The sequence below is a fragment of the Schistocerca americana genome, chromosome X, assembly GCF_021461395.2.
Source record: "Schistocerca americana isolate TAMUIC-IGC-003095 chromosome X, iqSchAmer2.1, whole genome shotgun sequence".
Lineage (NCBI taxonomy): Eukaryota > Metazoa > Arthropoda > Insecta > Orthoptera > Acrididae > Schistocerca > Schistocerca americana.
The window spans coordinates 798,028,548-798,044,010 of NC_060130.1; the positions used below are offsets into that span (position 1 = coordinate 798,028,548).

Genomic DNA, 15,463 nt, shown 5'->3' on the forward strand with positions numbered 1-15,463 from the left:
TGTTTAGTACTCTGTGAAAGTATCAAAAAGACCACTTGGCATGGAATGACCCTCTTAAGTCTTAGTGCAGTGTGCAGTCTGACATTAAGCAGAAATTGACACTCGGAAGTGTAGCAGATGGCTTACGGACAGCATCCAGGCCATTAATACAGTAAACACTTGCTGTACAGTCATTGCATTACAAATGGGTGCTAATGTTGCATTATTTGTTGAGAAGGCCTAGAAGATTACTTTTATCAGATTAACTTACTCAGTTTTTGACAGTCTTTTAGTAATCAGTGCACTTAATGTAGTAAGTTGTGGATGTCAACATTTCATTAATTTTCATGTCAATGTGAAATAGGTAATGAGATGTCAGGAATTAAATTTACTGTACATGTTACTCCTGAACGCTTTGACTGTGTGGGAACTCTGCAAGTCGACCCATACTTGTTTTTCAGTTACTGCAGATGCTGTTGGTGTAATATGTGCAGTGTTACACATCATTGTCTACACTGTGTGTTAAGGTTTTCTGTAAGCTGATACTTCTCCTTCCTGCCCCCCCCCCCCCCTCTCTCTCTCTCTCTCTCTCTCTCTCTCTCTCTCTCTCCTCTCTCTCTCTCTCTCTCTCTCTCTCTCTCTGCCTGCTCCCCCCCCCCCCCCTCTCTCTCTCTCTCTCTCTCTCTCTCTCTCTTCTCTCTCTCTCTCTATATCTCTCTCTCTCTCTCTCTCTCTCTCTCTCTCTCTCTCTCTCCTCTCTCTCTCTCTCTCTCTCTCTGCCCCCTCTCCCCGTTGAATTTGTCCTTTGCATTTTGTGTATCACTTGACGCAACCCTTCAAGGTGTTAACTTTGTTGCTTTAAGTTGTGTTGACCTTGGTGTAAGTGGAACAAGATATACTTCATTGGGAAGTTGACGCTGTCTATTTCAGGCAGTGTGTTACATTGCCCTTACATCATTTTTGCTTTCACCATCTTGGCTGGTATTTTGGTTCTGTTACCTCAGTTTTTACATAAATTCTCAGTTTACTGGGACAGCAGTAGTGTAACACTTCATTTTTTCTTATTTTTTCCTTTCTGTGTACTTCAATTATTCTACTTACCTCTAGTTTTCTTTTCACTATGTTTCTCCACTAGAGCATGTGATAGCAAGATGTTCTGCCAAAAGTATTTTTCCTTATGCTACCCTTGTCTTTCTCCTGGCTGCTACACCTGGACTGCTATGTCTCTACCTTCGTGATTTAATTTCTAAGTGATATGTGTAGAATTTTTCTATGCATTCAATGTTCTTGACCAAATAGAAGTTTCTCCATTGCCTTTCTCATAGTTTTGAAGATTTCCACATTATCACTTGCTCATCCAAAAATTTCTTTGTTAGATTACTATCATGTTCATTGTTTTCTTAAATGTCTGTTGTCCATTTCTGCATTAGGTTCCTGAAACCTATAAGGATGACTGTTAACTTCCTGTATTCCAAAGTCCATATTCTCCAGTATTACTGCAATGCTCAAATGAGTTACAGTGTGTTGAAAGAATAATAGAAATATATTGTTGGGCAACATGGGTTAGGTTGTAGATTGCTTTCTTTCATGGTGGTATCTGAAGAGTTTTCAGTGCTATGAAAGCAGGAATAGTTAAAATTACTGCCATTGTGGAAGACAAAAGCAGGTTTTTCAGTGATAACTTTAGACTTGATTGAATTCCCCTGGTATTTTGAAATGGTTCTGGTCTTTCTGAATATTAGGACAAAATGGTTTGCAATTGAACCTGTTTTTGTGAAGAGAAACATGGATGTTTGTCTTAAAATTTAACACTGCTGTAAACTAGTGCAAAACAGTATCTGCTTCAGTAGTCATTGTGGGTTATAGTTAATAAAGTTGAAGCCATACCTGAGTGACAAGTATTGCATGTTTCAATGGTATCTTTGCCATTATATGCGGTGGTTAGTTTCAAGAAACTCTGAGAACAGTGTGAGCAAAAGTTTCTGCAAAGAAAGAAGGCAATTGTTAAAATGGTGCTGTATGAAACTATTCTGGATTAAAAGTATTTTAAATGGTGCATGTTTATTATGAGCTTAACTGCAGGATTTATTTTATATGTAATACATTCCATGTGAATGTGTTGCACTCCTGCAGTTCTGTGTCTGATGTTGGTATTACATTATGTAAAACACCATGTTGAACACATACATATTTACAACATTTGGGTGATTTTTATCAAGTTAGAATGTTTGTCATATGTATAAAAATGTTTTGTGCTCTCTCTCTCTCTCTCTCTCTCTCTCTCTCTCTCTCTCTCTCTCTCTCTCTCTCTTCCCCCCCCCCCTCTCTCTCTCTCTCTCTTCCCCCCCCCCCCTCTCTCTCTCTCTCTCTCTCTTCCCCCCCCTCTCTCTCTCTTCCCCCCCTCTCTCTCTCTTCCCCCCCCTCTCTCTCTCTTCCCCCCCCCCTCTCTCTCTCTCTCTCTCTTCCCCCCCCCCCCCTCTCTCTCTCTCTCTCTCTCTCTTCCCCCCCCTCTCTCTCTCTCTCTCTCTCTCTTCCCCCCCTCTCTCTCTCTCTCCCCCCCCCCCTCTCTCTCTCTCTCTCTCTCTCTCTCTCTCTCTCTCTCTCTCTCTCTCTCTCCCTCCCTCCCTCCCTCCCTCCCTCTCTCTCTCCCTCTCTCTCCCTCTCCCGTCTTCAGTTGCCATTAAGAAGCTAATACTGCTGTGCACTATTGACGAAAGATGATTTCAACTAGTTCACTGTGTCATGTTTACAGACACTAGTTGACTAGTAATTAAAACCCACATTATTAATAAATCTTCAAAATTCTGACTTGTAAAGAGACCTCTGGAATTTTCTAAATCTGTTACTAGACATAATAAATGCACCTTAATATTTCATGTAATGCTTGGAATTTGAAACTTTTCAGACATTTGGTTTGCAATTGTATTATATAATTGGTATATTTGTTTTCTTTGTAAATATTTTATAGTCTATAAGTTAATGCAAGTATGCATGCACTTGCATGTGTAAATGCGCAGGTACAGACACACACACACACACACACACACACACACACACACACACACACAGAGACAGACAGACAGAGCGCGAGCATGTATCCCAGTGTTCATATACAAATATAGATATAACATGCATGTTCAAAACTTGCTTTGCATCAATGTGTTTCTGTGTTGCTATTGGTTAGGTGTACTCTTGCAGTGCATAGCATGTTAGTTTAGTTGCATGACAAGCATTTTATTTTGAATTTTAAGACTTAAAGTTGTGGAAGTTTAAAAAGCATGCTTTTTGGGATGAGCTTTGTTTTTTTTGTGTGGGGTCCATCTAGTTTGTGTACATTTTTAATTTTGGTGTGGGCTGTAGAAATTGACCTTTAATTTTTGAAAGTTGATTAATTTTTGTGTAATTGAACAAAGCAATGTGAGTTGTATTCTGCACCTAGATGTTTCATGTATACTATTTCTGTTTTGAACATGTTTATGTAATATTAAGATTTTATTTTATCTTTGATATCCCCTTTTCATCAGTTTTCAGTGTTAAACATAATTTTCCATATTAGCATTGTAAAGAACAATTTTGAACTCTTGAAATGTCCTGGTAAGATTCTTGAATATTCTGGCAGCAGAATTAAGCTTAATGTTTTAATTTCCTTTTTTTGTCATATAATGTTAGTACAATGCTGGAAAGAACTTTGTGGTAGAATGTTCTATGTAATTTTTCCTGTCAGATTGTAACCAGGAGTCACTAACTGAAAACTTCTTTGGAAAAGAGAAGTAGGCCACTATTTACAGTAGATTGACAAGGCTGACAAATTGGTAATATGATGACTGCCTTTGCAAATTTGGTCAGGTATAGATAAATGTGTAATTTTTGAGAATAGTGAGCTGCTTATTTTTCATGCCACTTTGTTTTGCAAGTTGATGTGAAAACACACGGAGCTACTTCGAAACATATTGACAGCCTTGTTGAAACTGTTTGTCTGGTGAGGGCCTGTTTCTCTTCTCCTGTTACTACTTACTAAGGTGACAATAGGAATACTTTTTAAAGATAAAATACTGCCAGAAATTAGTGTCAGTTAGATTGGTGAGAAATTATCAGCTTTTGTTTAAAATTACCAGGACATTGTTTCCAAAATTTAGGCAAAGCATTACTTGTATAAGACGACTTAGATTTGAAACTTTCAAAATTTTGCAAAGTGATAGTGTTAGGTGTCCATAATTACTTTCCCTCACCATGTCTGACAAAACTGGAAGTAGTTGTGTAACAAAGCGTTATTATTGCTTTGGTCAGCTACTTACATACTATAAATGTGTATTTCAATAAGGACTGGTTTGTGTTGCAGCTTACCCTGTTGCAGGACAGCCACCAGCAGGTTATGTACCAGCACCTCCACCTGGTACTTATGGAGGTAAGAAAAGCTAACATGTGGTGCTTGGGGAAGGGGGGGGGAGGAGGAGGAGGAGGGGGGGATGCATATTACATATTTGGAGATGTCTGGTCTAGTTTATGGAACTTAGGGATTCCATATAGCAGTCCCTTAACCACACACATCAAAATAATTTACCATACTGTATATCTGCTGTGTAAGAGTGCTGATGTTGAAAAACTAAAACAGTAATTGTTGTATGGTAAAACTACTATTCAAACAGTAGAGTGCAGTTACCAAAATAAATTCTCTTGAAGTTGAGTGAAGACCATAGTTAAAACTGAACTCTTATTTGAGGAATGGAATTAAAATACCCACCTGTGTACAATCATTTGATTTTCCCTAAATCACTGAAGGCAAATCCTGTTAGTTCCGAAAGGCTGTAGCTGACTTGCTTCAGCATGTTAGTCTGGACTTATGCTTAGTTGTTTCAGTTGAGATATTAAAAACTGTATCCTTCCTTTATATATTATACTGAACTTCAGCAGCTACCTGTTAAAAATTCAGTGCACGTAATAGAACTGATTATTGGTAGTTACCGGTGTTCTATGGGGGTTGTCGTTACTTCAGACAGTGAGATAACTGTTGAATGATAAGAATTTATTGTAAACATTGGTGAAGTTGTGCAGTACACAGAAAGATGACATCTTTCAGGTTTCTTTATTGCCCATTCATAATATGGAAAATTTGGAATCAAAATTTTAATATTAAGTGATAAACATTCAGATTTATATCAGTGCAACAAATGTCTGGTCAAGCAGACAATAGTCTTATGATACTAGTTTAATTAACCCTTCACTGCTGTGGATGTGTATTTACATCCTGCTGCGCATTTCCCCGGATGCTGTGGACTTCGGTAGGTGTGCTGCTTGTGTTACCCTACAGTTCTATGGATTAAGTCACCAACGTCTTATTGCTCCAGACGAGTTACTTCCGTATTGCGTTGAATGAAGAAGTTGAGAGTATTTATCGTACAACATATGCACCTCACTTTGTATTAAATGTTTGCAAAAAACCTCATTTCAACTCTTGAATAGTTTGAGATGACAATTATGACCACATGATTCATGATGCGCGAGGGCGTGAATAAGTGTCGTGTGTGTCAGTCATATATAAAATGCAGAATGAAATGAGGTTTCATTGTACGCTCAATTTTAAATAAATCTCATGTCAACCATACGCAAAGTTGACTGAATGCATTTTTATCTCTGCAGACTCTTCAAAATTTTGTGCAATGTTTTATTTCGATGCAATTAAGTATGACGTATAACAAGACAGTTCTTTGAGTGAAGATATTGAGCTGTAAGATGAGCAAAAATAAAATTGTTTTTCACCTAATTGTTTCTGAAAAATCGGATTATAAGTATTTGTTATTGGCTGGAATGCTTTCTATTAGCGAGGAATGCTGAGAGCATGTATGTAGCAGTGAAAGTGTTAGTATTATGTTCTGTCTTGAGAGACAACTGTCAGACTGATAGTATGTCATAGAAGTGCACTTGTAAGATGTTTGCTTATTATAAAATTTGGCAATATCGAGGTTTATTGCACGTTAATCTTAACTGTTAACGTTTCATCATTGTCTGTGGAAAATTACATAGTGTATGCAGAAACATAACTTTGTGAGTTCTGCGACCACTGTGAATGACTTGTCTGATTTGCTTTCAAATTTGTGCAGCTAACAACTTTATTGCAAAGTATTTCATTAACTTAAGCAAAGTGATTGTCTACAGAACTGGATTTTATGAAACTTGACAGTTGGTGTCTTATTTTGATCCAGAATTTATTAAGCTAGTTAACCTTACCAGTTAAGTTAGTAAAATAAGTGGTCAGTAAAAACTTGTTGATGACATTGAGAAAATGGAGGGGGCTTTCTTCTATATAATTTGCCAGAAAAGTGACTTAAAATAAAATAACATCAGGGAAGGATGTTTAAATGGTAAACTCTAGTTCTGTAATTTGGAGATCAGGGGTCAACATGTTTGCCTTCATCATGAATCATCTTCACTTAATTATCATTCTTCATGGCATTGTTAATCTAAATGTTGTTTACAGGGTGATTTGATCACTAAATTGGTAGAAAGAACCAAATGACAGTACTAAGTACTTCAGTTACTATCATGTGATTTATCATTTATATTATCTGTAGATCATTGATTGTGGTTGCATCCCATTATAATGATGCTCAGTGAACATAGTCAGAAGGTAGTATTGAAGTCCAATGAAAGTTAATTGTTACCTTGTTATTGAATGAGACTAATTATTTTATTATAATTTCTGTTGAAGTGCCTGGAGCAGCTCCCTATGGTGTTTTTCCATCACAAGCCCATTTGTATGCTGCAGCAGCAGCTGCACAAGGGCCACCACCCACATATGACCAGTCTTTGGCACACCCTGCAGCAGTTAATCAGCAGGTAACATTGCTGTTAATCTCGGTTAATGTTTATGGATTTGTAATAAGCCGTTTGTTAGTGTTTTGTGGGTGCCATGTCGAATTGTAGTTTATAAAGTAGTATATCATAAAGTAACATATTGAAACAACTAATACATTTGCTCTAAATTATTGGTGGGTTTGTAGTGTTTTACGTCAAATTTGCTATATGAACAAAATTTTCTTCAAGAAAGTCTGGACTCGTCTTTCAAAATGACTGATGTGTATCATAGGAAACAGTGTTGTATACTGTGATGGTTGGTAAGGGCTACACAAACTGCTTATTGGACATAGACTGATTCCATAAAAGTCTTGTAACATAAAGTTGCAAGCCTTTATGTAAATGAACTTGCAAAAGTAAATTAAAATCTTTCCTGCACAATTAATGTGATAATTCTGTTGGTCCCATGTTGCCATCACATGAGATGTGTTATTTAATGAAGTGGGTATCGTTTACAGTGTGGTTGGTGGCTGTTCAGAAACGATCACAAGGTACATGCTTGCATATTTAATCTGTGACCGTAGCACTCTCCAGTGTCAGATATTGACTAGTTGTCATACTGACTTCTCTCCAAAATGAAATACTTGCATTTACTTAATGGTAATTTACTATCCTGGAATACAGAACATCATTTACATTAGTTTTGGCTCCATGAAGTTATTTTCCTAACAAAGGCAACTAAGGATAATGTTGAATTCTTGCAAGTTTATATGGATGTCAGATCTTCATGAAGATCATTTTATACAGCATACAAGCTCACTGTAAATATTTTAAGCCCATTTCCTGTTCATTGTTGCTGGAGCACTATTTTATTAATTACAGATGTATGCACAGAGTGCTGCAGCTGCACAGATGTATGCTCAAGGGTATCCTGGCTACTTAGGGTATCCGGCATATAGTCCCATGCAGGCATACTACCCATCTCTTGCTGCATATTCATATCCAGGAATGCAGCCAGCTCAGTTAAGGCCAACAATAATGGTGCCGGTAAGTCTAATAAATGTAAGGTGCATTACAATAAAAATGTTGCAATTTGTGGTCCTGTCTAAGAACAGGTGAGACCAGTTCAGTGTTTGTGGTGATACAGGTGAAAGGGTTTCATAGTGATGTTCCTAAAACTGTGCTTAGTGTTGTGGATACAAACATGAAGTTAATGTGACATACTGATATGTGATTGGCAGTAATTTTACAATTTAAATACACTGTGTGAATGTGTTCATATAAAAGAAAGGACTATAAATGTTTATTACATCAACTGTACTTTATGGCGACATTTGTCAGGTTAATATAACTAAAGCCTCCAACTGTTATTGCTCAATATGTAATATTTTGTAAGAGATAAGGGTACAGTGAATTCATTCTGGAAACAGTTCTCCAGGCTGTGGGAAAGTTATCTTTCTGCAGTACTCTTTCTTCTAAGGATTCTAATCCCACAAGGTATGCAGAACTGCTGCGAAGTTCGAAAGGTAGGAGATGAAGTAGTGATGGATGTAAAGCAGTGGGGGCAGATTGTGAGCTCTGCTCGTATAACTGTCCATAGAATACTTTATCCAGCTAAAGCCAAGGTCCCAGGTTATAGTCCCAGTCTGTCAGAGTTATCTGCCAAGACCTATCAAATCGGTGCACACTCCGCTCCAGAGTTAAAATTCATTCTGGATACAGTCATTTTGCTTTGCATATTTTCCAGATATGCCCATAGTTATTGAAGATACATTCATCCAAATTTTTGTGTATGGCCATAGAACTTTTTTCTGCATTCTACACAGTGCCCTACAAGAAAAAATTGCATGCCACTGCATTAACAATCTGCTGCTCTGTACTGTTTTTTTTTTTTTTTAGTACAGCCTCTGCTGTTGCTGAGGAAGACGAATTGATACTTCAGTTCTCTAACAAAAGTACCAGGAGAGGTGGTGCAGTGGTTAGCCTACTGGACTCGCATTTGTCAGGAAGACAGTTCAAATCCATGTCTGGCCACCTGGATTTAGGTTCTTCGTGACCTCCCTAAAATCGCTCCTGGCAATGCTGGGATGGTTCTCTTGAAAGGACATGGCCAATTTTCCTTCCCTCTATTCTCTGACTTCAATGTCAAGTGGTTGTTAAACCCAGTCTTCCTTACCTCCAACAGAAGTGTGTGAAATTGAATAAACTCAAATTTTTATGTACATTGTTCTTTCGTAATTCAAGGCTATGGTATTGTCTCATTTAGAGATAAAAGAAATCTGTCAAATCAGTTGCTGTTTGCATTTCACAGAAGATATATTTAGCTGTTTGAGCACCGAAACAAGGTCAAATAAATGAGGGGAGAGGTCTTTTACAAAATTCTATGACTGTAAATTTCCAAATATTATTGTTTTGGCGCAGGTTCAAATTCGTGCTGCACTTCAGTTTGAGGTGAACAAACAACTGAAGGCAGCATTCAAGCAGCACCAGAAGCATACATTCTTTGTGCATTATATCCAAAGCTTCTGAATAGGTGCATATTGCTTATTTAGCTTTGTCTGTTTGCTTTTTGTAGTTTAATCTAAAATATTGTGTGTTTGTATAGTATACTTCCCATAAATTGAGATTGTGAATGTTGTGTTAAGATGTGAGGTGAGATGGGAATTCATTAGCACACAGCTCCACATGTGCTGGTTTTGATCACACAGCTGGAGGCTGTAGTCAGTGGACATCATTGGATAGCCAGACTTCGAATCAGAGGGATATCCTGCATGTTCCATGTGACCCCCCCCCCCCTCCCTTGATCTGTTGCTACAGTTGGCCTGATTACTGTCTGTGTTGGAGGCTGACCCCTATCACAGGAGGTTGTTTAGAGGTATGGCAGACAGTGAAATACTTCGTGGGGTTGATCTAAATGCCTCCCTTGGTTGTCTGACTCAGGTTTCATGTTGTCTGTGGCTGAGGTTCTGAGCCAGCTGCAGTTCTTTTTGTTTAAGAGGACCCTTCAAGGGTCCAGACATTCAGACAGTGGAATTATTGGTGGTTGGGAGTTCTAGTGTTTAACTCATGAAGGAGCCCCATAGAAATGTGTTCCATGGAGGGAAGGAAATAAATTGTCTATACTTGTGTGCATATTGGAGTCCAGATGTGGAATGGTTTCTTCTGGGTACCATGTAGAGCTCACTCAGGCTGTAGCCAACTTGTAGGTGATGGCTTATTTAAGTGTGAACAATATGGGTCACTTTGGATCAGAACAGATTCTCTAGTTTCCTGCTGCTATATGTGGTATAAGGACTGCCAGTCTTGCTTGCAAGATAAAGGCAGAGCTCAGCATAGACAGGACTGATAATGGACCTTCAGCATAGAGCTGAATTAACTCAAAACCTCAGTTTTGTGGTTAACGTATCAGGATCTACTTTCAATTGGGGATCCATTGCACACAGTAGGTGGCTATACAGGTAATAAGGATTGTGTGGAGTGTACTGGATGGTTTTCGAAGCTAGATGATCTAAGAAAACTAAAAATCTCTGCCTCTAGAGATGTAGGTCAAGCATAGGGTGAGGGTAGATGTAGGAAACATTGGCATTATAATTCTAAATTCTGATACGTATGTTCAGAAAGAAACGGATCACTAAGTGCTTGTAGAAAACACTGGAACAGGAAGTTACAGGTATTGAATGCTGTCTTAAGCCAAAGTGTGGCTGAAGTTTTTACCAAGGATCTAACAGTGTTGAGAAAGGACAGATTAAATTCAGTTAGACGTGAATTAAAAGAACTGACTGGAATGACAGGAAAACAGAAAAGATGATTGTAAAATCAGTAGAGAACTACTGAAAGTTTCAGGCTAGTACAAAGGAAGGCTCATTTAAGGCAGAAAACAAGGGGATGACAGAACATTGTATTAAAAGTGAAACTTGATATTCTTGTGTGGAGTTGAAGACTGCTGTCAGAAAGGAAGCTGTGATTGTATATTGTGTTCATCACAAGAATAAACATGTAAACATTACACCACATATTCTTGCGGGTTTGCTGGAATCTCATTGAATTATGCTTCACATAAAGCTGAAGCCAAGCTGTGTAAGTACAAGAATAGAGATGTTCTATGCTGTGCATTTTGTGCACATTGACAGTGATATGGGACAGCTTTACAAGCATATTTAATTTGGACAGCACATGCCAGCCAGCTGGTCCAACTAAACTGCAATGATGTGAATAGTTGCAGTTAAGATATAAAAAGAGAGGAGCAGAGAAACAATGACATTTAACATAATTCAGCAAAGCTCTAGCAATACTGCAAGATTCTTAAGGGACCAGGTTTGAAGCATAATATGCTCTCGTTCTTGTCAGTATCGTAATTTAAAAAGACTGATTATAATTCCTGACTTAAATACAGATTAATTTTTCTGCCTTAGCTGTGTGTGATGTAAAAGCATATTTGAGATATTGACATATAGTAAAATATTCAAGCCACTTTTTAACTGCATTCACTCATGTTTTTTTAATAGGGACCAGGAAGCAGCATTGGCCATTTTTCACACTACATACACACATCAAAAACAGTTTTGCATCACCCAGAACTCCTAAAGATAGTCGTTGACTGTGGATATTGTATCACAGACAGTCCCTTTCTCTGTTCAGAGATGACACTAAACCTAACCTATGCAAAGATGTAAACAATGCATGAGCAGCACCTATTAGACATTGGTGGTCAGACAGCCCATCACTTCATTCCAGCAGGAAGGAGGTACACGGCTCGTGTTGTCTGTAGTTCAACCATGCCTAGACGGTCAGTACTGCAGTTTGATAGCATCCGCATTGTTACTTGGTGCGAGGAATGGCTCTCAACAAGGGAAGTGTCCAGGTGTCTCGGAAGGAAGCAAAGTGATGTTGTTTGGACATGGAGGAGATACATAGACAGGAACTGTCGATGACACGCCTTGCTCAGGTTGCCCAAGGGCCACTACTGCTGTGGGTGACTTTTACCTACAGATTATGGCTCGGGAAACCCTGACAGCAATGCCACCATATTGAATAATACTTATCGTGCAGCTACAGGATGTTGTGTTAGGACTCAAACTGTGCGCAGTAGGCTGCATGATGCTCAACTTCACTCCTGACGTCCATGGCGAGGTCTGTCTTTGCAACACCACCATGCAGCATGGTACAAATGGGTCCAACAACGTGCTGTATGGACTGCTCAGGATTAGCATCACATTCTTTCCACCGATGAGTGTAGCATAGGACTTCAACCAGACAATTGTCGGAGACGTGTTTGGAGGCAACCTGGTCAGGTTGAATGCTTTAGACACACTGTCCATTGAGTGCAGCAAGGTGGAGGTTCCATGCTCTTTTTTTTGGTAACATTATGTGGGGCTGACGTAAATCACTGGTGGTCATGGAAGGTGCCGTGACAGCTGTAAGATATGTGAATGCCAGCCTCCTACTGATAGTGCAACCATATTGCCAGCATATTGGCGAGGCATTAGTCTTCATGGATGACAATTTGTGCACATCTTGTGAATGGCTTCCTTCAGAATGACATCGCTCAACTACTGGCCAGCATGTTCTCCAGACATGAACCCTATCGAACATGCCTGGGATAGATTGAAAAGGGCTGTGTATGGACAATGTGACCCACCAACCACTCTGGGGGACCTACACTGAATCGCTGTTGAGGAGTAGGACAATTTGGACCAAAAGTGCTTTGATGAATTTGTAGATAGTATGCCACGACTAATACAGGCATGCATCAGTGCAAGAGGATGTGCTATTGGGTGTTAGAGGTACCGGTGTGTACAGCAATCTGGACCACCACCTCTGAAGGTCTCACTGTACGGTTGTACAACATGCAATGTATGGTTTTCATAAGCAATAAAAGGGTGAAAATTGTGTTCATATTGATCTCTCTTCCAATTTTCTGTCCAGGTTCTGGAACTCTCGGAACTGAGGTGATGCCAAACTTTTTTTTTGATGTGTGTATTAAACAGCATGACAGTAATAGCACTACAGTACAGAAATGAGACTACACAAATTCCGAAATAAACTACAGAGGCAAAGTAAATAAACTACAGAGGCAAAGTAAATAAACTACAGAGGCAAAGTATGATGAAGGAAAAATGACTGTTAAAACATTAGACTATTTTGGTTTCAGCCGGCTGAAGTGACGTAGCGGTTCTAGGCGCTACAGTCTGGAACTCTGCGACCGCTACGGTCGCAGGTTCGAATCCTGCCTGGGCATGGATGTGTGTGATGTCCTTAGGTTAGTTAGGTTTAAGTAGTTCTAGGGGACTGATGACCACAGATGTTAAGTCCCATAGTGCTCAGCCATTTGTGCCATTTTTATTTTGGTTTCATTTCTTGTAACATAGTTACAAGATATCTAATGTGTAAATAGGACCTATGGCCAAGAGCATAACACCAGTGTACATATGCTACAGCTGCTGACCAGTCACCCCATTTGTTTGTTTGCACAGTTTATTCTTATGATCAAAATTTAGACACAACGCTTAGTGTTCTGGATGGAGGATGGGGAAGGGATCATTTCAAATAGGAAGGTGACTCGTACAATTGCAGTTGATGGCCACTTAAATTCACCTTTGATATGTTGGTAAAATACATGTTTAAAGTCAGTGCAAGCATCAAACATCAGCTGAAGCTATACTAAATGCTTTCTCTGAAAATTATTTTGAACAATTAATTTAGGAGCTCGTATGAAGTATAAATGTTTGGGGTAACACTAGATCTCATAGTGACAGTCATGAGCAAATAGGAAGTGTTGACGGATAGAGGGATTAGTGACCACAAGTGTGGTCTAGTGACATTGAATATTGTAAGGTCAGAATCACCAAAATAAATGCCAGATATGTGTTTAAAACAGCAGATTAAAATTCTGATGATCTCAACCAAAGACAATCACCTTTACATCCAGACCACATAAGCAACAACTAGATGTAGCTTCAGTTCAAAGGTTTGTCAATTGTAATTGATATTCATACCAAGTAAATTGAGTACACAAAACAGGTCAGGATTCTGTTGCAGGGGTAGTGAAAGCAGTATGCCAATTCAAAGAACGCATTATCTCAGATTTGCAGTGCTTTACAGAAGCTCAAAACTTATCATGGACTTAGATGCAAAAATGCTTTTAATAGTTTTCACAAAGAAATGCTGTGTGGAAGTCTGTGAGAAAATCAAGATTTTTCTGGTCCTAAATAAAGTACACCAGTGGCAAAACTCAGTAAATACCTTCACTGTATGGTAGAAATAGTAATGTTACCAAAAATAGTTTCACTAAAGCAGAGTTAATAAATCTGGTTTTCCAAATTACTTTCATGAAAGATGTTGCTGTAAATAATAAAGAATTTGAACAGAGAACAGTTGCCATCATGAGTAGTAGATACCCTTGGGGTTGTGAAACAAATAACTTCGAAATGCAAGTATTTGGGGCCATGCTTCATCCTAGTTGGGTGCAACATAGGTTACCTGTGCCATCTGATTAATCTAAGAGCTGAAAAAGTTGCTGAAATATTAACATGTAGAGTGGATGAGATGCTTGTTGATACATTTTATTTCTTTGAGCAGTGTGTCAGAAGAAACCACTACCGTCGGAAACCTCGGAACTTGCACAATAAAGAAACATAAAATTCTGAAGCATGTATGTATTAGGTGCTTATCTTCAGGCAGATGTTTGGCTAGAATTCTTAACCAGTGGGGTCTACTTCTTTCCTTTTTTCAATTAAGTATTATTATATACTCAAAAAAGAATACCTAGAGTTGATCAGAAGGGATCCAGAGTAAGAGAAGAGAATTCTTGATTCGCTACTACACGTTTCCCTAAGAGAGACCATGTGCTTCCAAATGTAACAAACTGACCCTGAAAAGAAAGACTTCTGCTGCATGTGAGGAAAAATTGTTTGTTCCTGTCCTCAAACTTGAACAAGGCCTTTTGCACTTTCCTTCATGTGACTTGCTGTATTTGAAAAATTGAATGTTGCTCTTAAGACTACTTTGCCACAAGTTCACTTTATTTATTTATTGTTCTGTGGGACCAAATTAAGAAGTCTCCATGGTCATGGAACTAGTCAATACATAAAATTATAACATACTAGAAACAGATAAAATTAAATATAAAAAACATATTCAGGTGATAAGTCTTAAGTTTAAATAAAGAAAATCAACAATGTAACACTGGAATTTGCTTAATTTTTTAGCTCTTCCAGGAGCTCCTCGACAGAATAGGAGGAGTGAGCCACTCTTCAGTTTAGACTTAAGAGTTTGAGCTACTGCTAAGATTTTTGAGTTCTTGTGGTAGCTTATTGAAAATGGATGCAGCAGAATACTGCACTCCTTTCTGCACAAGAGTCAAGGAAGTGCATTCCACATGCAGATTTGATTTCTGCCTAGTATTAACTGAGTGAAAGCTGCTAACTCTTGGGAATAGGCTAATATTGCTAACAACAAACGACATGAAACAAAATATATATTGTGAGGGCAATGTCAGAATTCCCAGGCTGTTGAATAGGCGCCAACAAGAGGTTCTCGAACTTACACCACATATAGCTCGAACAGCCTGTTTTTGAGCCAAAAATACCCTTTCTGAATCAGAAGAATTACCCCAAAAAATAATACCATAAGACATAAGTGTATGAAAATATGCAAAGTAGACTACTTTTCGTGTTGAAGTCACTTATTTCAG

At 38.5% G+C, this 15,463-nt stretch overlaps 1 protein-coding gene across 2 annotated transcripts in view; it reads left to right on the top strand.

Moving 5' to 3' along the window:
• Positions 1-15,463, top strand: part of LOC124556615 (DAZ-associated protein 2-like) — a 45,515-nt gene that overhangs the window by 15,686 nt on the left and 14,366 nt on the right. For both annotated transcript variants that reach the window (XM_047130581.1, XM_047130582.1), the window contains exons 2-4: positions 4,319-4,384; positions 6,686-6,813; positions 7,654-7,818. In XM_047130581.1, the coding sequence (XP_046986537.1) occupies positions 4,319-4,384; positions 6,686-6,813; positions 7,654-7,818 (359 nt within the window). The remainder of the gene's footprint in view (positions 1-4,318; positions 4,385-6,685; positions 6,814-7,653; positions 7,819-15,463) is intronic.